The 25094-nt window shown below is 35.8% G+C and overlaps 1 protein-coding gene across 2 annotated transcripts; it reads right to left on the reverse strand.

Annotated features, from left to right (window-relative positions):
* Positions 1–83: 83 nt before the first annotated feature.
* calm3a (calmodulin 3a (phosphorylase kinase, delta)) lies at positions 84–24186 on the reverse strand. Of its 2 annotated transcripts, XM_073817299.1 has the most exons (6): positions 24020–24186; positions 15703–15733; positions 12130–12273; positions 11384–11490; positions 5696–5831; positions 84–1710 (listed from the first exon to the last, which is right to left on the reverse strand). In XM_073817299.1, the coding sequence occupies exons 1-6, from the start codon at positions 24020–24022 to the stop codon at positions 1682–1684; spliced, it is 450 nt and encodes a 149-aa protein (XP_073673400.1). In that variant the 5' UTR covers positions 24023–24186; the 3' UTR covers positions 84–1681. The 2 variants fall into 2 exon arrangements, with proteins under 2 accessions (XP_073673400.1, XP_073673399.1); XM_073817298.1 differs by lacking the exon at positions 24020–24186 and having other exon boundaries at positions 15703–15739.
* Between the last annotated feature and the right edge of the window lie 908 nt (positions 24187–25094).

Below are 25094 nucleotides of genomic sequence, written 5' to 3' on the forward strand. Positions count from 1 at the left end.
AGACCTCTCGGGTGAGTGAGCAGATTGGCTTGGAGCTAATGACAAAACCTAACAAGTCAGAGTTGCATATGACAAGAACAGCAAACGCAGAAGTGTATGCATAAACATACACATTTATTTTTATTGGAAAACACTGATACATATTTCACATATTATCCATACAGGTTTCACATGTTGAGTATTCCTAGTCCGGTAGCTCAATTTCACTCATTTTAACCCCGCAAACGCAAAACTGCCAAAACAGTCCAGAACAGAGTAGGATATGCTATGTAAAGCTCTTTCACAGGAGTAATACATTTTGGCTTGGAAGAGTAATAAATAAAATAACCGAATTATCAGACCAATAACAAGCCCTTCATAGTCTTATTAGCAACGTAATTTCATACACCGTCTATTCGCCTCTCAAAATAACCAACACTTGACAGTTTCACCTTTATCGGTCGTCTCGCAAGCAGAGCGCAAATGAAATTTGGAGCACTTGACAACGAGGTTCTGACAAACCCACGAGAGCAAGAGACAGATGAGCCGTAAAAGCAGCAGCAGCAGGAGGTTCCTCTTCTGTGGTTGAATGTATAATCTACACCAAAGTGCAAATATATATAGATATGTGTGTGTATATTCATAGATTGATAACATACTTCTAAATTGACTACAAGATCTCTTGCAAGAAAGTTGAGGCTTACGAGTATTATGGCACATTTCAAGACCATGGATCAAACAAAAGTCACAGACCTAACTAGAATAACAATAGGCAATGCAAAGTTTTACCAGACGTTAATATTGGAGAACAGTACATTTATAAAGCATAACACTGATAGCATTATGATTACCTATGTAGCTATATGTTTTACAGTTATACTAATTGCGTTAACTCTGTCACATTTCGATTCTGCTATACACACTTCGCATCTCCACGCTTCCACAAAGTTTGAAGTCATCAGAGACAAAACCCACATGAACAAAGGTTTAAACCAGCTGACGGAAACCACTGGCTCCAAGTACACGCCTTACAGCCCGTAAAGACACTCTTCAAGTTGTACGCCGCTATTAAACCGCAGTTATATAGAGTATGAGCATGACGTTGGGTTTTTACAATATGTACGTCTTCATAAACATCCAGTTTTTGTTCCGTTTGGAGTCTTACAGAGGAGAAGGCAATATGCAGAAGCATGACTTCACCACAGGGGTCACATGCAGTTGGTGCTCAGTTTGTATTGAAGGCAGCACTGTGACCCTGGACTAATTACCACAATTTTTAGCATTATTTTTATTGTATTTTCTCTTATATTATTAATTGACTCTATTTTTGAGCGATGAAAGAACACTCATGAAAGGAGATGTTCTCCGCATTTAAACGCTGCCATATTAGGCATGGACTTCAACTCGTGTGCGACTAAAGTGACGTTCTGTCCTCAAAATTTTTGTCAGGTCTGGAGACGTTTTGCTCCAAAAGGGCTCATGCAGTTATGCTTGGTCCATTCACTTCTGCTGGGACAATTCTGCTAATATTTCTCACAAATTGATTTTGAAATTAATTTTTTTTTTTTTGGTAAGAGATCACAGAATTTGAAATTCTAATACTCTCTGAAGTAAACGTTCAATTTTTTTTTCTTTTTAAAGACAGAGTGATCTTAGTAGGACAAGCAATGTAAGAGAGAAAGATACAGGATAAGACAATCCTTCACTTTGCAGTCATCATCTGGACAAACTCTGTGAAAAGACAGAAAACAGATATTCATAATCAAATGATGATTCCTGACATTGACTAATGGAAAAGAAAAACAGATTTTCCATTCTTAAATAATCTGAAGGCCTATTATGGATGAATTTTGGAATGCGCCATATTGGAATGTTCTGGAACATAGTTGCACCAACATTGGACCAAATATTTTCTTGCAGCTTGTAGCATTTTCAAGCTGTCATTCAAAGAATCATTTTAAGATTTTTTATGCTTTTTTTAAAAAAAGCCCCCAAGCCTACATTTATTTGATCCAAAGTACAGCAAAAACAGTCAAACTTGTTAATATGTTTACCATTTAAAATACCTGTTTTATATTCGAATAGATTTTAAAATACAACTTTTTCCTGTGATTTCAAAACTGAATTTGGTAGTGTATATATTAATGTAATTTTTTAAATACATTTCATACACTAACAAATAGGGATGCGCCCAATTTTTGGCCATCAAAATTATCGCCCAAAAATGGCATTTTGGCTTTTTAGGCGTAAGAGAAAAACAGCCCAAAAATATTAGGGATGCAACAGTTCAACTACACAAATAAGCACAAATAAATACAATAAAGACACAAATAAAATAAATAGTGCTTTTCAGGTGTTTAACACATTTATCACGTGAAAAGAGTGATTTAACCTGACTGACAAGAAAACAGAGGTGAGAAAGACAAGAGGATAGCGGATGATTTAAAGTGTCTGTCTGGATATTTTGGATTTGGAAAAGCCTGTTGACTTTTACCGTTTATCTAAGGTGATATTGGAACTTTCTTTAAATATTCATTTCTTATTTAATTGGTTCCACAGTGTTTGCTGGTTTTAAATTTTATTTAAACTTAACTTGTAATTTATTTATTTTATTTGATATCAATGTGGATGCTGTGTCTCCAAGCTTTCTTACTTGTTTTGCTAATAAACGTTCTATGTTTCTTAGCCAATTTATTTAGTTCCAGTGTTACTTATTTTCCGTTTTTTATACCTATTTAAATTTTAAAAAGTTAATTGTTGTTTTTTATTAGGCATAGCCTATTGCATTGTGTTTTTATTTGTTTTGTTAATAAAAAAGTGATATTTATTTATTTAGAGTCTAAGTGAGTTTGACGCTGTATTTAGTTTTTTTTTTTTTTTTTTGCTTGAATTGCATTCGAAAAATTGATGCGGAATTGCTCATTTGAAAGTGAAAGTAAAACGAGCACAGCGATTTTAACAGGGTTCCCATGCGTCCTGGAAAACCTGGAAAATTGATGAGCAATGGAAAATGTCCTGGAAAATCTAGCAAGCTCACTGTTCACAATGTGCAAAATATTGGAAGAAAATCCATACAATTTAATTGGGAGGGTGTTTTTATGAATGTGTCTCTGAGGGGAACTCAGAAAAGCTTAGGTGTTTTTTCTTTTCATCTTGCCACTGTATTATCTATATTTAAGTAGTATTTAGGCACAGTGCCTTTTTATTTACAGCAGTAACCAGGGAAACGCTGTATTTCTGCTGTTCCATATGCACCACCTGCTGTTAGAGAGGGAAATTGCACTTTCAATCAACTAGTGTGCTGTTTTTGTTTACTGCAGATATGTTTTATGTAGCATAATTTCACAAAGATAAAGTTAGACCATTCTGTTTTTGCTTCATATTTTGAAATTAGATCAGAAACTGCTCATGTATGTATAATCTTTCTTTGGATCATAGGAATGGACGATATGGCCAAAATGTATATCTTGATATATTTCCTAATTTTGGTCTATACGATATCATTCCAACATCGAAATGAACAATGTTTTAAAAAGCCTCAGAAATACTGCCGAGAACGCCCACAAAAGATGCATGTACAAACTTCTGAAAAATTAATTTGGCAAATCTATAAAACCTCCTTGTATAAAACAATATAATATTTTAGAAAAAAAATGGAACAAATAAATATTTTGTTTATTTTGCTATGGTACTGAAATTGGTTCTGAAAATCATTTGCTGTAATGTACAATTAAGAGCTTTTATTAAAGAACAGATTTTATAGTTAGGTCATGGCCATAAACTGTATGTTTTTAAAGACTTCTTGAGAAAGGAATATATTACTTTAGGGCGTTTTCCTTGTCTTTTATTTCTGCCATAATTAAAATAAAAATGTCCTGGAAATTGATCACCGAAAAAGAGTGGGAACCCTGTTTTAAGCTATTTAGAAGGGATGAAAAGCGAAAAAAGATGGATTTCTTCTTCTGGCTCTTAAATGTTTAAACTGGCAAAGCTTAAGTGAGTTTAAACACAGATAGCAACTTGTGCTGTTCAGGTGTCACCTGCACATGTGTTATCAGCACCCGGGTGATGACTGAATAATGACTGCTTATATTCCAGCATACAGAACTCGCATTGAACAAGAGTGAATTGTTTGTCCATGTTTTTTCCCCCATCATTGTTGTTGTATTGGGAAGCCAGAATGTGTATCTATCAACAGAAGCTGAACTCTGTTTGCTTTACGTCTTATAAAAAACAATATTACAGATGCGTTGTCAGATTTAAGTTGAACCACGGTCCTAGCGCGTGCCGAACCATGGGTGGAGAACGGTACGGTTCGATTTTTCACAGAGAACCATTACACCCCTAGAAAATATATGTTGTGCTGCCCAGCAGTGTGCTCTGCTTACATGCTCTGATAATAATAGCTTTGTAGGACTACACATTTTTTGGATAATTAGTCAAAAAAAAAAAAAAAAAAGTTACATCTGATTAATACAAATAAAAATAAGATAAAAATAATACATTGATATTTAATATTAATATATTTTCTGTTTAATTTTATTGTGTTACTTTTAGTAAAAGTGTGGCTATTTTATTGGCTTGTGTTTTTTAAATTAAGTGTCATTCAATTTATTGAGTTACATTAAAAAGTCTTAGAAAATTACTTTGTAATAATTATCTAATATTTTATTAAATAATATAAAGCATTTTCAGTTTTGGTTTTCGGCAAAGCGCATCCAAAATTGTCATTTTGGCACATCGGTAAGGTTTTAATTTTTTCTGAAAGTTTCTTTTGCTCTCTAAGGCTGAATTTATTTTGATCAAAATATTTACTTATAAATGATAATCTAAAAATAAATTGTTTTCTATAAATATTTATATATATTAGAACGTATAAGAATATAAATGAATATATAAGAAACATATTAAGAAATATTTATAAATCAATGTTCAATTGTTAGTTACAGTTACACTGAATAATATATTTTTTTAGAAACAGTGATACAATCGTTTCAGGATTGGGTAACACTTTACAATAAGGTTCACTAGTTAACATTAGTTAACTACATGAACAATACTTCTACAGCACTTATTAATCCTAGTTAATGATAATTTTAGCATTCACTAATGCATTTTTAAAATCACAAGTTGTGTTTAATAAATAGTGTAATACATTTATTGTTAGTAATTCATTTGTTAGTTAATATATTAATGTTAAGAAATGACACCTTATTGTAAAATGCAACCCAGGATTGTTTAATAAATGCATATATTTGAAACAGAAATCTTTTGTAACATTATCAATGACTTTACAGCATCCTTGCTAAATTGACTTTTTTTTTAGTACTTCAAACATTTATTGATGGTGTATGTTTAGTGAAATATTTAGGATTAGCAAAACAGCAATAGTAAAAAGAATACAAGCCTGAAGCTTGCCTAGCAAACACCACTAATTATCAGGTACAAGTCCTTTCTATTTTTAGATATATCACCCATGTACAGTCACTGCATTTTATTACACCATCACATTCTAGAACTGATGTGTTGAAATTTCAAAGCAGGTGTAAAGAATAAAGTCAAACACTTTCTCCAATTAAAAATTGATTGAACAGTGAAAATAAACAAACCTCTAACCTACTGAAAACAATCCAAATCAATTATGACTGTTTAATGTCATTTTGGTTACATAATACAACTTTCCACCAAAACAACAAAATGCACGACAGCAGCTCACCTTCATAGTTGACCTGGCCGTCTCCATCAATATCTGCCTCTCGGATCATCTCGTCCACTTCCTCGTCTGTCAACTTCTCGCCCAGGTTGGTCATGACGTGACGCAGCTCGGCTGCACTGATATAGCCGTTTCCATCCTGAAGATAGAATATAATCAGCCCATCAGGTTTACAATTTTTGTGATGCAGAAATAAATATTGCTTTTGACCTTCAGGTTAAAAGTTCATATGATGCAATTTCATGTTTTCCTTTGTCTTTGGAGTTTTACAAGCTGTTCGTGCATATGTAAGATCTGTAAAGTTGCAAAGATTAAAGTCTCAAACCCAAAGAGATATTCTTTATAAAAGTAAAGACTCAACTACGCCTTCCTAAAACGGCTCATTCAAACAAGTCACAGTAGGGGAAGATTTGCATAACACCGCCCAAATGCATACGCAAATTTAAAAAAAAAAAAAAACATTTATTCTCGCTGTAGTATTGTTGCAGCGGCCATGTTGTGGCATGACACAACATTTGTTGTGAAAGCACTTTGTTTGGCTTTCCAAAAGAGGACACAACTACAAATCAGTGGTTAAGTTATATTTACAATACTGTTCCAGAACACTACAATGCAAATATTCAAATATGTGCCTCGCATTTTATGGAGTACTGTTTCCTGAACCTGGGAGACAATGTATAGGCTTTTTCTATTAATTGGGGCAATTCCAATTTTGCAAAGACAGTCTGGCGTTTCTGACTCGCAGCCTGTAAGTACATTTTTTTATTAGGGATGCACCGAATGTTCGGCAAACAAAAGTATTCAGCCTAAAAAAAAATAGAGCTTTTTCGGTGTTTGGCCGAACAAGCGAAAAGGCTGAATAAATTATACCGAACAATGACGTGACGCGATCAAATAGAGGTGTGCTCTAATGGAGCAAACATGTCGGCAGTGTGAAAGCATTTAAAACTGTCTAGAGAAAGAAGCAAAAATCATTACAAACACCGACAGCAAGAGACCGTTTAGTATCGCATCGCATGTCTTCGCTGAGAAGAGAAAGGGATGGTTGTTGCTGGTTACTGTATGATGACTGAAATCGCGAAATGACCTTAAACCATTAGTAAATAAACTACAGAAAGTTATGTTGTCTAATACACGCACAAATTGTATTTATTCTGACAGCTCTGCACAAGCTCCTTAGTCAGGGTTCAAAGTCAAAAATGCAAGGAAAATCTGAGCTGAAACAGCATGATGAGAATCATTCATGAATCTGCTGCTGTCAGCAAAAAGTAGTACTGAGGCAAAGGTCTTCTTGTGGGTTTCTGCCAAAATAAGTCAACACTCAAAATGTCAGTATTGTAATTTTACTGTTCTTTAAAATAAAATAAAAAAGACAAAAATAATGATAATCATTACAACAGCTCTATTAATACATTAATTATAACATTCTCTCTTGAGATTATTTTACTAACTTATTAAAGTTAAATTGTGCTTTGTTGGTAGGCTATAATGTCTATTATGCTGCGTTCACACCAAACGCGAATATGCGTCTGGAGCGAGTGATTTCAATGTTAAGTCAATGGTAAGACGCGTTTACGCGCGTCTGGAGTTCTTGCGGCGCGAATTGGCGTTTAGCGCGGCGCGGTAGACGCGAATTCGCCTCGTTCGCGCGAATTGAGCGTCTGGCGCGTTACGCGTGAATTGTGCTTTTTGTGCATCACGCGTTTGACGCGAATTCGCGTCTGCCGCCCGAGTTGAAAAATCTGAACTTCTGCGTCAATTCGCGCCGCGTTAACCAATCAGGAGCCTGCTTGATGCTGTGGCAGCAGGCCCGCCCGCAGTCACTCATTCAAATATGAAACATGAATACTAAATGCCTAGTGCGGTCCTAATGCACAACAAAGCAAGTGTTTTATCACATATATGACACATATTCATTTTGTATTGAATGCTATTTATTCCATATCTAAATCTTAATTGTATGAAACATTATTATAGTGTAGTGTGTCACAATAATAACAGAACAATAATAACTATAATAGTGTGTATACTTTAGTGTGTCTGGACAGTGTTGTGTGAGGAAAATAAAGAAATCACAGGACAGGTTAAATACTTTTGGAGGCTGGCTCCATTATTCATCAAAACAAAAATAAATAACAGATTTTACAGTAATAACCTGAACAAAGAAATGGCACAGACCTATAGAATTATTATACATCAAAGGAGGAATGACATAAAGGAGTAGTTCACTTTTAAAATGAAAATTCTGTCATCATATACTGCTCCAACGCACAGAGGGAAGTTCCACCGCTCCTGAAATCCCCTCGCTCCGATGCGGGACAGCAGGTCATCGAACTGGGCGCGGGACAGGCGGAAGTACCGCTGAAAGCGGCCGTCATCCAGGCGCAGCTCCTGGAGCAAGTGATGAAACTCGCCGAACGCCTCCGAAGGGTCTGGTGGACCCAAATACGGCGACGATGATCCCTACGCCGCTGTTCTGCTCTCCAGAGCAAATACAGAGCGGTGACTCTCTCGATAAATGACCGATCAACAACAGACATCTTGTAAAAAGATGGCCGCCAACGGGGTTTGAAACTTTCGCCTCTGCCGTAAATTTCGCTTCAAACTTTTGTTTTTACGCGCGTCGATTTCGCTCTTGACGCGCGAATGAACACAAAGTGGTCACGCGTATAACTAGACGCGGCAGGCGCGAATTTAGACGCATATTCGCGTTTGGTGTGAACGCAGCATTAGAATGTTACAAATTTTCAGTGTTAAGTATATATTTTTAAATTGTTGTTTTGTAATTGATAATTTTCTTTGAAAAGCAAGACAAAACAAAAAAAAGTAAATATTGGCTATTTAATTTATGCAATGGTAAAAAAAAAAAAATTGGCAAAATATATACTGTAGGGGGAAACACGGAAAACCATGTTCGGTAATCGGCCTTCGGCCCAGTGTTTAATTTTGTTCAGGTTCGGCCAAGAATTTTCATTTCGGTGCATCCCTATTTTTTATATTTAAAGAATTTGCTACTGACTATTCAAACGCGAGTTTTGAGCAGTGTAGAGTGGTGCTGCGATCACAAATGCAGACATGGTGTTATGTTTATGTAGCGTGCACAACACAACATGTAAAAAGACAGTATGAATCATTATAATCCTTACTGGATGCAAAAAAATGCCTAATTTATAATGAGTTTTATTGTTTTTGTCTCGTCACACCGGGACACAGCATCACAACATGGTAAGAGGCGTGACATCTCCATCACACTCTTGATGTATTCGGCTAATTACAATGCACTAAATAGCTGGCTAATCAGAGCACACCACGCTTTTCAGAACGATGAGCTTTGTAAAAATCAACGCATTTCAGAAAGGCGGGGCAGAGAGGAGCAACAATAATGTACAGTATGTGGAATATAATGTGTTTTTGAACCTCAAACCGCGTAAACACTTTGCACCAAATGCGCAAAATAATGTTCTTTTTAGCAACATACAACCCCTTTAAACTAACAAAAACTGGACATCTGCAAGCATAACTGTCCAGTATCTACTGGAGACTGCTGAAATGCTATGCAGTTCCAACACGCCTACAAAAGGCTGTTCAAAAGAGGGATGTGCAAGAGCTCTGGCTTTGCACCAATCGGTCAGCTACTGCACACTAATGAAATTACTCAGACTGATTTCCCTTTTCCTGCCACGAGCATCAATTTCCCACTGAAGCCCTCCTAAATCTCTCTGTCACATCTGAATGCACTGGTTGTCACTGTGGATATGCGATGTGGAGATGGTGAGAAGTGATGGCATGTGTTTTCAGACACATACAAATGTGTGGCAATATTTTGATGGCTATAGTTGCTCTGAGGATCTACTTTCATGGTGAAAAAAATTGCTCTTCTAGAAACTTGCCTCTTACTAGATCAGTAACTTGTGCCCTAAAATACTCTCTGCAAAGTTCTTTATTATAGTTTTTGCTCGGGGTACAAATGTTTTAAAACTTCATTCTGCTTGAAAACATCCCAACTTGCTTAGATGATTACAGCACTCCAGTGTATTCATGTGTTCACTGGTGTCTGATTTTGACAGACTGAGTGAACAAATGGACAAAAGAAATGTAATTTAAAAAGATTTAATGTCAAAGAAGGCAAAGCTTTAGGCCACACCCATCTAATAAGCAGTCATAGGATCTAATAACAGTCATGGACCAATGGCAATTGTTTTGCTTTTTTTTTTTTTTTTTTTTTTTTTGAATGTCACACCAGTTTGTAACGTTTCATGCAATTTTGCTTGAAGCATATCAGTACCTTAAGTTGTCAACTTTCATTTTTTGTTTTTCTGAATGAGGACACATGAAATTATAAAAATGTGATTTCATTTATACATTATTCAAATTGATTAATTGTTTCGTGTCAAAGTATATGACTACAAAATGGTCATCCCAAGTTCAAAGCAAGTGGAGAAGCAATCAAGAGAACCCAAAATCAACTGAAGCGGTTTCAAGCACTCTGATGCAGCCTGTGCCCACATGGTGAATAATCTCACCCACTGTCTGGAAAACACACCTGCGCAGTTCTTACGTAAACACTTCACAGGCTAGCAGCTACATGGTTTCAAAATCAGCTAGTCAGTGGGTTGCTTGGATGACTAGTCAACTGATCATTTTCAAGAAAGCCTTGTATATTTCAGCTGGTTTTGGGTGAGCACTGCATGGTTCAAAGTCAAAATGTGACAAGAGTTTTCATATGAATGTACCTTTGAAGGGTAACTGACTGTCTTCAAAAAGGTTTCGATGTCATTTTCATTCAATCTTTCCTATAATGCCTGGTAAAGTAGCATTTATGAGTGCAGTGCTGCTTTTTTTTTTATACAGCCGTTAATAGGGAAACGGCATTTCTGCAGTTCTGAAAGTGACTCCTGCTGGCAGAGATGGAACTTGCATTTTCAATTATCCCATCTACTGTATTCATTCAGACCAATGCGAAAATCAACCCATTTTTTTTCCAAACACACATATGTGACCCTGGACCACAAAACCAGTCATAAGGTTAAATTTGACAAACTGAGATATATACATCACATGAAAGCTCAATAAATAAGCTTTCTATTGATGTATGGTTTGTTAGGATAGGACAATATTTGGCTGAGATACATCTATTTGAAAATCTGAAATCTAAGGGTGCAAAAAAATCAAAATACTGAGAAAATCACCTTTAAAGTTGTCCAAATTAAGTGCTTAACAATGCATATTACTAATCAAAAATTACTTTTGGATAGGTTTACAGAAGAAATTTTACAAAAAATCTTAATGGAACATGATCTTTACTTAATTTCCTAATGATTTTTGACATAAAAGAAAAATCAATCATTTTGACCCATACAATGTATTTTTGGCTATTGCTATAAATATACCCCAGCGACTTAAGACTGGTTTTGTGGTCCAGGGTCACATATATGTATGTACACTACCAGTCAAAAGTTTGGACACACTTCCCCATTCTCTTCCAAACTTTTGACTGGTAGTGTATATGTGACGGAAGTGGGAAGTCTGTGGTAAATACTGCGCCACTTACTAATGAAACGTTCTTGGGGTCAAAAGCAGCTACCTTGAACATTCATTAAGATTCTTTAAGATTACGTTTCATGAATCAGTTCAATGCTTCATCAGGTTTCAAGTTCATGGCAGCTGCTGTTAACGGTGACATTTCCTCACCTTGTCAAAGACTCTGAAAGCTTCTCGGATTTCCTCTTCACTATCCGTGTCCTTCATTTTCCTTGCCATCATGGTTAGGAACTCTGGGAAGTCTATAGTTCCATTGCCTGGTGACAGACCATGTTGTTGTTATTTACCACAATATTAACAACAGACTTAAATATCTTTTAAAGCTTCAATGCCATGAACTGTGTCAACTTTTGCAAGGTCATGTTGAGACCTTCCAGAGAAGTGCTCGTTCTAGAAGCCTGCCAACTTCTAAACAAAACCCCTGGTTCTTAGAGGATGCATGTATCATCCAGCAAATGAAAATGGATTTTCGGATAGCTCTAGCCATTTTGATGTGCAATAGGTATTGGGAGGTCCAAGAACGGTCTTACAGCTCTCCATGAGCATGCAGACTGAGGGTAAGACCAACCATCCGAGCACTTTGGCCGCCAATGCTAATCTGCCCTCCTGAGAAACGCACTTAACACCAGCTTGATCTAGGATGGGGGTGTCCAATCCTGATCCTGGAGGGCCAACGTCCTGAAGAGTTTACCTCCAGAAGTTTCCAGTAATCCTGAAAACTCTCATTAGCTGGTTCAGATGTGTTATGTCTGGTCAGATGTAATTATAATTGGAGCTAAACTATAGTGTAGTGGACCTACTCGTGTATTTTACTTCGCTGCTACATATGAAGCTCCATATCTTACTAAAATAAAGCACTGTAGACTGTGGAAAGTTATATGAGCTTGTGGTCTTACCATCAGCGTCTACCTCGTTGATCATGTCCTGGAGCTCAGCCTCAGTGGGATTTTGACCCAATGAGCGCATGACTGTGCCCAACTCTTTGGTGGTAATGGTGCCATCGCCATCTTTGTCGAAGAGTGAGAACGCCTCCTTGAACTCTGTTTTAAATTACAAACATGTAAGTGCAGTACATGTACTTTTTTGACGTCCAAGCAACTCTTAAAACAGAAGGTATAGTACTATTTTTGCAGAAAACATTTTTCTGTACAGAAAACTACTATCAGTTATGAACTTTTCAGTTTATATTAGGGATGTAATGATGCACCCAGATCCGGTTGAAAAATCATAAAAAAATGTTACAGTTCAAGTCAGTATATAACAATACAAGTGGGAGTGGGGGTTTATATGAATGTAACTGATGGGAACTGACTGTATTCATTAAAGTTTATTTGGCTTTCATCTAGCACCTGTAAAATGCACATTAAAGTGGTGTTTACAGCAGTAACCAAGGAAATGCTATATTCGGTGCTGTTCCATGAGTGCCACCTGCTGTCTGAGAGTGAATTTGCGTTCTCATTCAGGCCGTCTGCTGTTTTTGTTTCATTCACATGTTATAAGCAGTATAGACTACAAGTCAGATACAAGTCAGGCCATTATGTTTTTGCTTCAAATGTAAAAATTACACAATCTAATTTAACCCTCTGGGGCCCAAGGGTGTTTTGGGGCCCTGAAGAAGTTTTGACATGCCTTGACATTTGTGCTTTTTTCAGTATGTTAAAAACATATTAATATCCTAAATCTAAATACATTGTATTTAGCACAAATTGGACTACAAAAATATGTAAGCAACATGAATGTACACTTTTAAGTTTTTGAGAAAACAATGTTTATGCGTGCATTTTGAAAAACTAAATTTTTGAAGTCACTGAAATAAGGTCATCTAACACATACAGAATATTTATTCTCGGGACTTTCGAGAATTGGATGTGGTAGGCTTGGTTTTTTTCTACCAAATGATGTGAAAATCATCTAGTTCACTTGTTTTCACAAAACAGTATATAGATTTAAATTTTTGAAGACACTTTTTGTTTAGAATGGCTGTATGCGAGGAGGCGTGAATCATCATGAATAATGCTGTGATTTACACCTGAGAAGACAAAGACCTGCATAATGAGCCGCATAATGAGCCATTCAGTCGGATGTTGACTGAGAGGAAACAACAGAAAGAATAAAGGAAAAATGAAAGGACAAAATAAATATATATTTAGTTTGAAGCGTATTTTGAATATATTTAACTATCACACAAAATAACTTGTCTTTCACTTGTGAGTGCAGTTAAACTTTTTATTAGGAACAAAAGTAATAAACACAGAAGTCAAGATGTCGAGGGTGCACTATCCAAATCACTTGCAGGAAACTTGAACACAGGAAAACGGGGAACAGCAGAAACTGCAAAGAAAACAAGTAGATGTGAGCAACACAATGATCTGACAAAGACAGAGCTAAAATGGAGAAAACACATACACTACCAGCCAAACTTTTTATTATTAAAAGTTTTTTTTTTTTTAAGTGAGCAGTTTTTTTTACATAGTAAACCTATTTCACAAAATTAGATAATTATTTTTCTTTAAAAAAGTACCTTTGACTGGTAGTGTATAGCATAGGCGTATAACAGTTAGGTGCAAATAAAACAGTGTGAGATAAATACAGGTGTAAGGTTTGTAATGAAGTGATACAGGAGAAACCATACATCTTCTACCTTTCATACAGATTACTTAAAAAGAGAATAGTAGTTTTTTATTTGAATTGGTTTATGTAAAAGTAAACATTTCAAGCTTTCTACAAGTAAATGCATTATGTCTGTGAGGCACGTAATCACTTAGATTTAGGTTTCATGCACGTTAGTTTCATTTATGTGTCTGTGAAAAGATATAACAGAGACAGTGAAGGCAGAGCGCGTGCCCTGACTGTTTTCTTATTTTCATAAAAGCACAGTGTATACAAATAAAAATATACCCTCTACAGTTTCGAATGATGTATTGGTTGTATTTGTACGATCAAAACTGACGGAGAATTTTACATTCTTTTCGGAGTTATTACAAAAGCGTGCCTCAAATGCGCCAGCGCGTTTTTCGACCAAAGTTGAAACATCCTGTCATCATGAGACATTTAGATGCAGTGAAATGAAACATACTTTATAATGTTTCACTTGCTGTAGTCAGGAAATACAGTTGGCAAAAAGTCTTAACTGGTAAAATGTGTGCACATTCTGTCACAGTAACAACTTACAAATATAAAAGAAAAAAACTTACTTGTGTAAATATCTCATCTGCTGGTTCACGCCATGTCTCATTTAATGTTCATCTTCTGAAGTAAGTTTTATTCCTGACAGCCCGTCTTCTTCCAGAAAGGACTAACTTGAAAGAAAAGAAACTGCTTTCTCCTTTGTTTACTGTGATGTGGGCGTCTACTTTTGGCGCGGCGCCCTCACTTGGACGATTTGAATATGAAAAGATCGAATCGCTCTTGGGCGTGATCTAATTAAAACTAATGAAGCAGACAAGAGAGACTGGACATCGTGTTGGTTTCATACGGATTACTTTATCACAGAATATTTGATTTCAATAAACATTACTTTATTTGAAAGTATAGATATCAAGCTTTCTCTAGACATATTGCTCATGTCTCTGTGTTGTGTATTGGCTGAGTTATAGTCTATTTTAATGACGCGTTTCTGAATGAAGATCACGGAGATCAACGCGGCAGACAGCACACCCTTTTTGTTTTCTTTATTTTGTAAAATCACAATATTTTTTTGGTTTTGTGAGTATATACAAATAAAAGTAGACCCTTTACAGATTCGATTGATGTACTGCTTTTATCTGTACAATCAGAAATGACCGAGTAATTGAAGTTCCTTTTGGGAAACTGCCACAAAACGCGTATACGCGTGTTTGGACCCCAGGGGGTTAAATCAAAAACTGCTCATGTTGCATGTATGCAGCATCTTTTTGTTTGGATGAGAATAAAAATGCAGTGGTTGTCTTTATTTATAAATTAAAAGAGCATAGGCAAAGCCTTAGTTTGTTTATACTGAGAGATTTTTTTGTTTATTTGTTTATTTGATTTGTGATTCATTTTAAAAAGTCAGTTTAGTTTTGTTGTTTGACATTTCAATTTCACAAAGCTAGTTTTAAGGCAGAAAATTGCATCCCCACTCCCTCCTATTTTTTCCCTTGTATATCCAGATTTAAAATATAAATAACATTGGCTAAGGGAAAAATCAAAAGGAGAAATATAATGTCAGTTTATATCTTTTCAGAATCCGCTTTACCTTTTTAAAAATCATTTTAAGTCTCATTGTGGCTCTCTCGGAAGTGTGTTGTTTAGGGTCCCGGCCCTTTGCACTACCACTACCAATATTACTTGACAGGGAATCTTAAGAAATATTAAAGGCAGTTAATGAATCTGTCAGCCCATTCTTAATTAAGTTGCTATATAGTGTATGCGTGTGCACTGATGACGTCATGTCTAAGACAGCTTTAGTGGCTTTAGTAACCATTTTGAAGCTGTCAGATTTCACTTACCAGCAATCTGTTCCTCGGTCAGCTGATCTGCCTGCATTGAAAAAAAAAAAAAGGAGAAGAGAAAGAGGAAGTCAATCAGCTCAGTGCCACATCACTATCAGAAAAGCTCCAGTTTTGCAGTGCTCACACACGCACACCTCTGACTAAATGAGTATAATGAAGGACATGCATAAAAATACTCCTTTAAAAATATCCACGGCAGATATAATTAGACAGTGCCACTTAGGGGGTCATGAATGCGACACACTTAAAATGATTGCGCTTCTCTCTGACACGGAGTTCATTATTCAATTATTAAAGAGGAGAGGATTCATCTGTACACGTGATTCACTCGGCGTGATTCAGCTGTGTCTTTTCTGAGAGGAGGCAGCAGAACATGCTCCCTTGTATTCAAAGGCGGGTGATTCATAAAGCTTGGAGCCTAAAATGGACAGGGTGTAAAATGATCCATAAGGAAACAGCGGACATGGATCTGACTCATCCTCATACGAGGCAAAGACTGTAGCTTTAATACATTTGGCTCACCATTTGTGAGGCTGATATAAATGGTTATCTCAAAAAAATGGAGGGCACAGCAAATCACAAGATACGCACCTGGACGTAATAATTTTTTTCCAATAAAAGCACAACAGGAAGCTATGCTAACTACATGGGTCAATGACATGACACTTTTTTTTTGGTCCAGATCTGTTAATTAATAAAAAATTAAAAAAGTAAAACTTTACTATACCTCTTCTATGACGATTGATTTAAATTCAATATTAAAAATCAGTGTGGTATTTTTGGGGGAAGAATGCCATGGCAAAAAAAAAAAATGTAATGATTTCAATATCAGGACAGCCGTAAATTTAGCTTTTAAATAATTAAAAATTAAGTAGTCGTTTTTTTTTTTTTTTTTTTTAGTAACAAGAGTTGTTGTTTTTTTAAACATTACAGTTTGACAGCTTCTAAATATGTGTTAATATTTGAATAACTCTAAAATAAAGTCATGTGGTGCAACCAATAAAGTCACTGTCTAAAAAAACATGCTGAAACAAACAAACAATATAATTAGGGCTGCTCGATTTTGCCAAAGCAAATAATCACGATTATTTTGGTCGATATTGTAAATTAAGATTATTTAACGATTATTTTGGTCAATATTGTAATCACGATTATTTAACGCGATTATGACTGGGTCCACAACTTCATATTAGTGATTAATTAAAAGATAGCAATACAACAGAAAAAAAGATCCAAATAAAAAAAAGTGTTTTTATAATTATTATTATATATATATATATATATTATTTTTTTTTTTTTTAATACTGAATACTTATGCAAGTCTAAAGTAGTCTAACAATACTACAGAAAATGAATTCATTATTTGAATGTAAAGTAAAAGAGTGTCTTCACTGTAATAATTAAACATGCTTGGTTTCTTATTAAAACCACACTACAAAGTCCTTTATTCAAGAGCAGTGAGGGACTTTTCTCTGTATTTTTTATGTTTTATTAGAATTAAGCACAGAGATGGCAGAAGGAATATTATTTGTTGCCGCTTTAAGAGCCACACGGATGCAATATACTGTTACACACATTTTATTATTTTATTCCCAACTGTTTATTATCATTTAAGACATAACTGACAAGGGTTTACATGAATAATCACCAAGCGCCTCATTTTGAAATATTTTTGCGTGCATGTGACCGTTTAGGCGCGCACCTTGAGTTAAAAGATAACTTTACATGTCCGTGTTCTGCTCAGTGTTCTCGCTTTTAAAAACACAACATCAAAGAAACACGAATAAATCAAGCACGTCCCGTTTTATGAAAGTCACGTTACATGATTTTGCTGATTTGCATGTGAAATTAGACTTTTATGGAGGAGCGAAAGTGCACCACTGGAAAGCGACGCACACTCAACGGCTAGAGACTACCCATAATGCACTGTGAGGGTCGTGCCGAAAGAATTCCCATGCTTGGCCAGAAGATGGCGCTTGCAGCTGAATTATCCATTAATTATCCAAAACGCTGGTCCATAAGCACACATCGTTTTTTTTTTTCTTTCACACATAGTATTTTTACTGGTCAATTACTGTTCGTGTGTGTAGAGGACCTTTTCAAAAATACCGGCAAGTTTTACCGGTAATGTGCACACATGAGTTCAAAACATGCTGATGTAAGACGTCTACTCTAGACCAATCACAATATTCTCACGTTGATGACGCATTTATTCCCTTGCTATGTAGTTCAGTTTGAATTCATCTACAATGTCTCTGGGCCAAAAACAGCTGCATGAATATGAACGTTTAACACAAAAATTAAAACATCAACAAAAACACTGGCTATGTATACCCATAGACTGTAAAAAAATAAGGACGTAGTGCCTGTGACATCACCCGTAGGTTTCTGAAGAGCGTTTTTGAAGCCTATAGTGGGCGGGAGTTGGCCGTCGCCGTCTTGGAATAGCGTCACCACCTGTCACTCTCGGATAATCAAAAATGGGCAAAAAGGGCGGGACGTGGGTGGAGCTGGTTGCTGAAACCACACCCGCCAAACGCGACAGTGGTGACAGCAGCGGCAATCCACCTGTCACTCAAGTGGCCACGCCCTTAATTATTAGGGCTGGGTAAAAAATATAGATTCTCCGATTTTAATCGATCTTCAGTTTAACGCAACGATATCGATTCGGGAAATCCCTGAATCGATTCTTAATGTGCATGCTTCACGTAAGAGGATATGAATATTCACCTCTCGTCATGAAGGCGTCACCATCAGCTGCTTTTTTTGCAGAAAATCTGGTGATCAAAAATGATTAGGCTGTAGTTAAGAACTGTTTTATGGACAGTTAGAATGTTTTGTATACGCAGACAAGGGCCTTATGATGGGCCTGTTTTGAACGTTTTGAATTTAGGAAAATGTTTTATTTCTTAAACATGTTTGAAGTTCTTAATAGATTTCACTGTTGCACATTTAGTCTTTTTATTTTTTTTTTACAGTAATGTGCATTTTGCAGTTTGTTTACATGGTGTACAATGGATGCACATATTTATGACTTCTTGTTACAGTGTTCATTTTAAAATAAAAGTTGTTTAAAATAAACAACTGTGTGCACCCTATTATTAATGTAGATGTGTATTTCAGTAATAAACTTAAGTAGGAGAGTTTCGGTTACCAGCATTTATATCAAAATATGGATCCCATGTCTGCAAAACTAACATTTTAAATGAAATATTGATAGCTAATCGATATCGAATCGAAATCGAATCGAAACCATAAAAATAAGAATTGAATCGAATAGCCAAATTGGTCACAATACCCGGCCCTATTAATTATGCAGAACTTTAAGGCTTAATTCAACTTAAACGGACGAGTTATAAAAAAAAATTCACCCCCCAGTCACCCCAGCTGACATGAAGGGCAAAACTAGCTATATAGACCAAAACCACTTTTCGTATCAGGCTGTAAATATACTTTTTTCTGCTGCAAAGTTTTAACATGGGGCATTTTAACATGGGGAGTCAATGGGATTGACTCCCTTCTGCAGCCAGGCTCTAGTGGCCAGTCGATGAATTGCAGTTTAAGTCACTTCCGTGTTGGTTTCAATAGAGAGAGCGGGAGGTTGATGCTTGCGTATAACCCTCCATATTCACAAACACAACACTGGGAGGCACAGCCATTTAGAGGTCATTTCCAATTAATGACATCACAGAATTTACCAGTATTTTGAAACTGATGTGTAAATGGTGCTTTACCGGTAAAAAGACGGTCGTCAATGCCTATGTGAAAAAACTTTTTTTTATTTACCGATAAAGTAATTCCAGTTATTTTATGGCAATTGACCTGTATTGCTGTGTGAAAAGGGCTATAGCGGTATAAATTAATTTTTAACTGATTACTAAAAAGTTTATTGCAGATATATACATACTAGTAGGGCTGCTCGATTATGGCAAAAATCATAATCACAATTATTTTTGTTAATATTGTAATCATGATTATGAGTGGGTCCGGAACTTTATATGATTGATTAATTTAAAGATAGCAATACAATAAAGAAAGACATAATTGAAAAAGTTTTTTTTTTTTTTTTGGGGGGGGGGGGGGCATTTTTATCCATGACAGAATTCAAGATACATTTTTTCACTAGGGTTGGGCGATTTTTCTGATTCTATCGCTAATTTGAGTTTAATGTTTCGCCACAATTTTATTGTGGCAACCGCATGTCGGTGCACATGATTAACCGCTCACGTGTGATGCGCTCATACCACTAGGTGTCATTCACACAAACTGTGATTTTGTGTTGCGTTTATGCAACGCGGGCAGTGGAATAGGAAAAACATGCAAGACTACGAGTGAACTTCTTTTAACTTGAGTAAAGTTGTTTTTTGAATGCCGTTTCATGCATGAGAATCTGCAAGAGTGGGAGGCGCAACAGTCAAATGCGTCTATCTTTACATAGAAAAAACAAAGAGAGAAGCGCAATCTAATAAAAAACCTCTGAAGAACTACTACTGTAAGTCTGATATTTCATGTTTGCATAATGATGAAAGCCTAAAAGCTGCTGTTCATTGTTTTTACAGAACATTTATGGTTAATTTATGTCATTTTGAATTTGAATTATCTTGACTTTTGAGATTTGAGATTTCTTAACATATAATATGTATAAGTTTGTGCAAGATGTAGTTGTAGTTAATGCATCTTTTCTGCAAAGATATTTAACAATCAAAATTTTCTACTCTTTAATGCCTTTTTATATGCAATCTAATTTTGTATTTTAAACAAAATTTTGCATTTAAAACAAAATTTGATGGTGGAGTAATGCAGGGAAGAGAGTAAATAAGGGTAGAGGGGGTGATTTTGGATGCTGTGACGGTGTTAGACTCCCAAAAAAATAATTTTATTTATGAATTAATATTTACTAGGGATGTTTCTGAATGAATCTGCGTTTTGAACGAATTGTGTGAATCAATCATTTAAAGCCCCATTCATTGTGAGCCATTTACTGCATTCATGAATGAATCTGCCATTTGAACGAATGGTATGAAAGACATTTACCGCCACCTGCTGGCAGATTTAGTTTCTTATTTATAGTATTTTTTCATTAAAATAATAATAAAAAAAAACATTAAGGGAATAGTACACCTATTTAAAATTTAAAAATGTAAATTCTGTCATCATTTACTTACCCTTGTGTCGTTTCAAACCTTTCTTCTATGGAACATAAAAGAAGACTGTTGGTAACAAAGCTGTTTTGGTTTTTTGGTTACCAATGACTTCCATTGTATAAACAAAAAATACTGAGTCTGTTTCTCAAATTATTTTCTTTTATGTTTCATAGTTTATGTACAGCCTAAATGTTTATGTGTAATCAATTTGAACCAAATGAAATATTTATTTCTAAAGCTGCAATTTGTAATGTCTACTTGATGCTTTCTCATTTAACACAAAAATAGTTTTAAACAATCTTTTGTGGGTATTTTCACAGTCAAAATTAGATTAATTAGATTAATTAATTGAAATATCATGTAATTAATTAGATTTAAAAATTTCAATCGACAGCCCTAATATTTACCTATATTTGTTTAATTAAAAAATAAAAATAAAACTACAATGCCATTCAAAGTTTTGGGTCAGTAAGATTTCATGTTTTGAAAGAAGCCACTTATGCGCAGCAAGGCTTCATTTTTTTATCGCTAGATCAAAAATACCAACTGAATTTCAGCATCATTACTCCAGTCTTGTCACATGATCCTTTAGAAATGAATCTAATATGCAGATTGAAACATTTATTACCATTGTTAAAAACCATTGTGCTGCTTATTTTTGTGTTCAGGATTCTTTGATGTTCAAAACAACAGCACTTGTTACATTTTATATATATGAATCACAAAGTTTTCAACGGTAGCATATATTTGTAAAAACTTTTATAAACCTACTATGTGTAGTACGGCTGTGCAATTAATCGAAATTCGGTTTCGTTTTCGATTTTCTGCTTCAAGCGATCATGAAAAAGCAGTAATCGAGATGAAACGATTATCGCGCCCCATTTGTGAGGTGCTTGGTTATTATTCATGTAAACCCTTGTCAGTTATGTCTTAAATGATCATAAACAGTTGAGAATGAAAATACGTGTGTAACAGTATATTGGATCCGTGTGGCACTTAAAGCGGCAACAAATATTCCTTTTGACGCCTGTGTGCTTAATATTAATAAAACGTAAAAATACAAAGAGAAAAATCACTAACTGCTCTTGAATGAAGGACTTTTGTAGTTTTAATAAGAAACAAAGCATCTTTAACCATTAAAGTGAAGACGCTGTTTTATTTTACATTCAAATAATTACATTTAATGTCTATAGTAGTGTTAGACTACTTTAGACTTGCATAAAAGTATTTAGTGTGTGTGTGTATATATATATATATATATATATATATATATATATATATATATATATATATATATATATATAAAAAGCATATTTCTGCTGTATTGCTATCTTTAAATTAATCACTAATATAAAGTTTTGGACCCAGTCATAATCGTGTTAAAAAATCGTGATTACAATATTGATCAAATTAATCGCGATTATGACTTCTGCCAAAATCCAGTAGCCCTAATGTCTTCAAAGTGTAAGGAAAACGTTAAAATAACTTTTTGTTTGGTTATACATGAATGACATGATATTTTAGAATCATTAAATTGAATGAGTAAGTTTAACAGCACAAAACTTCGACGTGTATTTCTTTTTCATATCACTGCTCATTTGCATAAATTTGTTCATCTCTGTCGGGAAAACCTGTTAATCTCACTGAAAATGAATCGTGAGTGAGTCCCACGAAAAAAGCTTCTCCTAGAAATGTAATACTCAAACTTTAGGCTAGCGGAAAGCAATGGCGGCCCTCCATTCAGATCGTATCAGACATCAGGTGCACATGCCCCTCCAGGACCAGCTGCACGGATGGTTAAAATGCCTGGTTTGGATGCAGGTGGTCTGCCGTCTCCGTTGCTTCCGGCTAACATATTCTGCGCGCTGCTTCTCAGGCCCGTTACCGCATTTCAGTGACTGCAGCAATTACTGTGGATTAAGTGGAGCATGAGCGGACAAATGTTTGTCATGCAACAAGAGTCCTCTGCGAGTTGCATTCCAATTAGATGAGCGAGAGCGGGCGAGAGCGTCTGCACTGCAGATCCAGTGTCAGCGTGTTGCTGCACCAGCTATGATTTGGTTCAATGCAGGGGGAAAGGGGGGAGGGGGACAACCGGGATCCGTCACTGCAGTTCAGCCTGCTGCAATATGCAACCTCACTGTCCACTCCATTCATATTTACGCCTTATACAGCGATATGATCATCCTGGGACTGCGAGATGCTGAATCGCAGTTTTTTTTAACAACCTGTGCGCAACAGCTACCCTACATGTTGCAACTTTGGCCCATGCAAATGCAACACAGAGACAGTCTCATATCCGCAGGACGTTTGCAAACTTTGTGAACGTGCATGTAAAGCAAATATACGGAGGCAAAGCAAGCTAAGCGACAGATTCTTCCAGAAATGAGGAACTTGAGCGCATATGCTTTGCTGATGGTTATTTTTACACCACCACGCCCACACTTATCCTTCTGTTAAAGGCAATGAGCTCAGCCCATGTAAAATTAGCAGCCAGTCACTGTTCACACACCGAGATGAGCAGAAACACCGCGTGAACGCAGCACGCATGATGCGTTAGATACTTCACTTGCAATAGTAATATGCATCTGAGACACTCAACAGCTGTCAATGCTGTGGATTTACATCATGCATATTTGTAATGCAATGCAAAACATGCGTTTGCAACTACTAGACTGTACTGTGACCAAAAACGGCTAGTTTGCATTAAAGAATATGCAAGAAACCTAATACAGAAACTGGTGCGCATGTGATTGCTCTCAAGCCAGACTTCAGTTGGCTTGAGAGCAATAGCGGGAGCGCGCAAAACTGCAATGTAACGTTAACTAATTTATTCATTTATCCATCTCTAAAATCTCCTTTATATCAATTCCTACTGAATCGTACATGCTTTTTCTTTAACATACACTACACATGTTGACGTGCATCTGTTGGAAAGCGCTAACTGGCTAATATAGCGATTTTTTTAACGTTAAATAAAACATCGATGTGTTGCGACGCGTTTTTACTTTTACTAAACCTCTTTATGCGACTTAAATCATGAACAGTACAGACAAAGCTTAAATAATTGCTACAATCATTATTAGCTGTCAAACTGTCTGACAGGATGCTAAAGTGGCTAAACGGTTTGCTAAGAAGAAACCCCGACATAAACATCAGGCTGTACTTACCATCCTTAAACAGGGCCCGTCCGATAAATGTGTGTAAAATCAGAAGCAGAAAGCTGTTTGTGTTTTAAACGTAGACGTATAAACGCAGGATCTGTTCTTGTGTGTGTATGGGAGTGAGTGACCCGCAGATTGAAGTGTAGTAATGCGCCGCCGCTTGCGCTCTGGCCTCGTTTACACTGTATCCCTCCGCACCAGCTTCATCTCGTTAACGCACACTCACAGGCTGTGAGTGTGAGGATGAATTGGCAATGCTATGCCACCCACAGACACGTTCTCATACTGTGGTTTATCTTTTGCTTTGGTGGATTATAAATAGAGTGTGAATTGTAGTGGATCTAACGAATTTCAGGTTCTGAGCGTTCGCTTTGCGACTGTGATCCGATTCCGGTCGTTTTTAGTAGCTTTTAGTGAGAAGTAAATTAGATCATTTCAGATTTCACAAAGCATGTGTTGTATAAACAAATCATAGTAAGGTCATACAAATTTTAACACGTTTTGTTTATACGTAATGCTTTTTTTATATGGAATATAATAACTGGACTATGAAACCTCATCTATACTGTTCCACTATACTAAAAACAACAGTTAAAACTTCCAAGTATGTGACCCTGGAACACAAAACCAGATAAGGGTCTCTTTTTTTAACTGAGATTTGCACCTCTGTAAGCTGAATAAATAAGCTTTCCACTGATATATGGTTTGTTAGAATAGGATGATATTTGAAATTAAACTATTTGAAAATCTGGAATCAAAGGGTGCAAAAAAAAAAAAATTAAATCAAAATATTGAGAAAATTGCCTTTAAAGTTGTCCAAATTAAGTTCTTATTACTAATCAAGAATTAAGTTTGGATATATTTACGGTAGGAGATGTACAACATATCTTTTGTGGTCCAGGGTCACATATTGTTTTGCTTGTTTGGAATAAAAAATCTACTTGCAACAAAATAATTGTACAAAAGATAAATACAATTTTGTGAATACTCTGGTTAAACTGCAATAAAATTAACCTCTTAACTGTCAAATAGATGTGAAAGTGCACTATTCAAACTTACATTTTTATCATTCATGAACACT

This window comes from Garra rufa, chromosome 14 (genome assembly GCF_049309525.1).
Source record: "Garra rufa chromosome 14, GarRuf1.0, whole genome shotgun sequence".
Taxonomy (NCBI): Eukaryota; Metazoa; Chordata; class Actinopteri; order Cypriniformes; family Cyprinidae; genus Garra; species Garra rufa.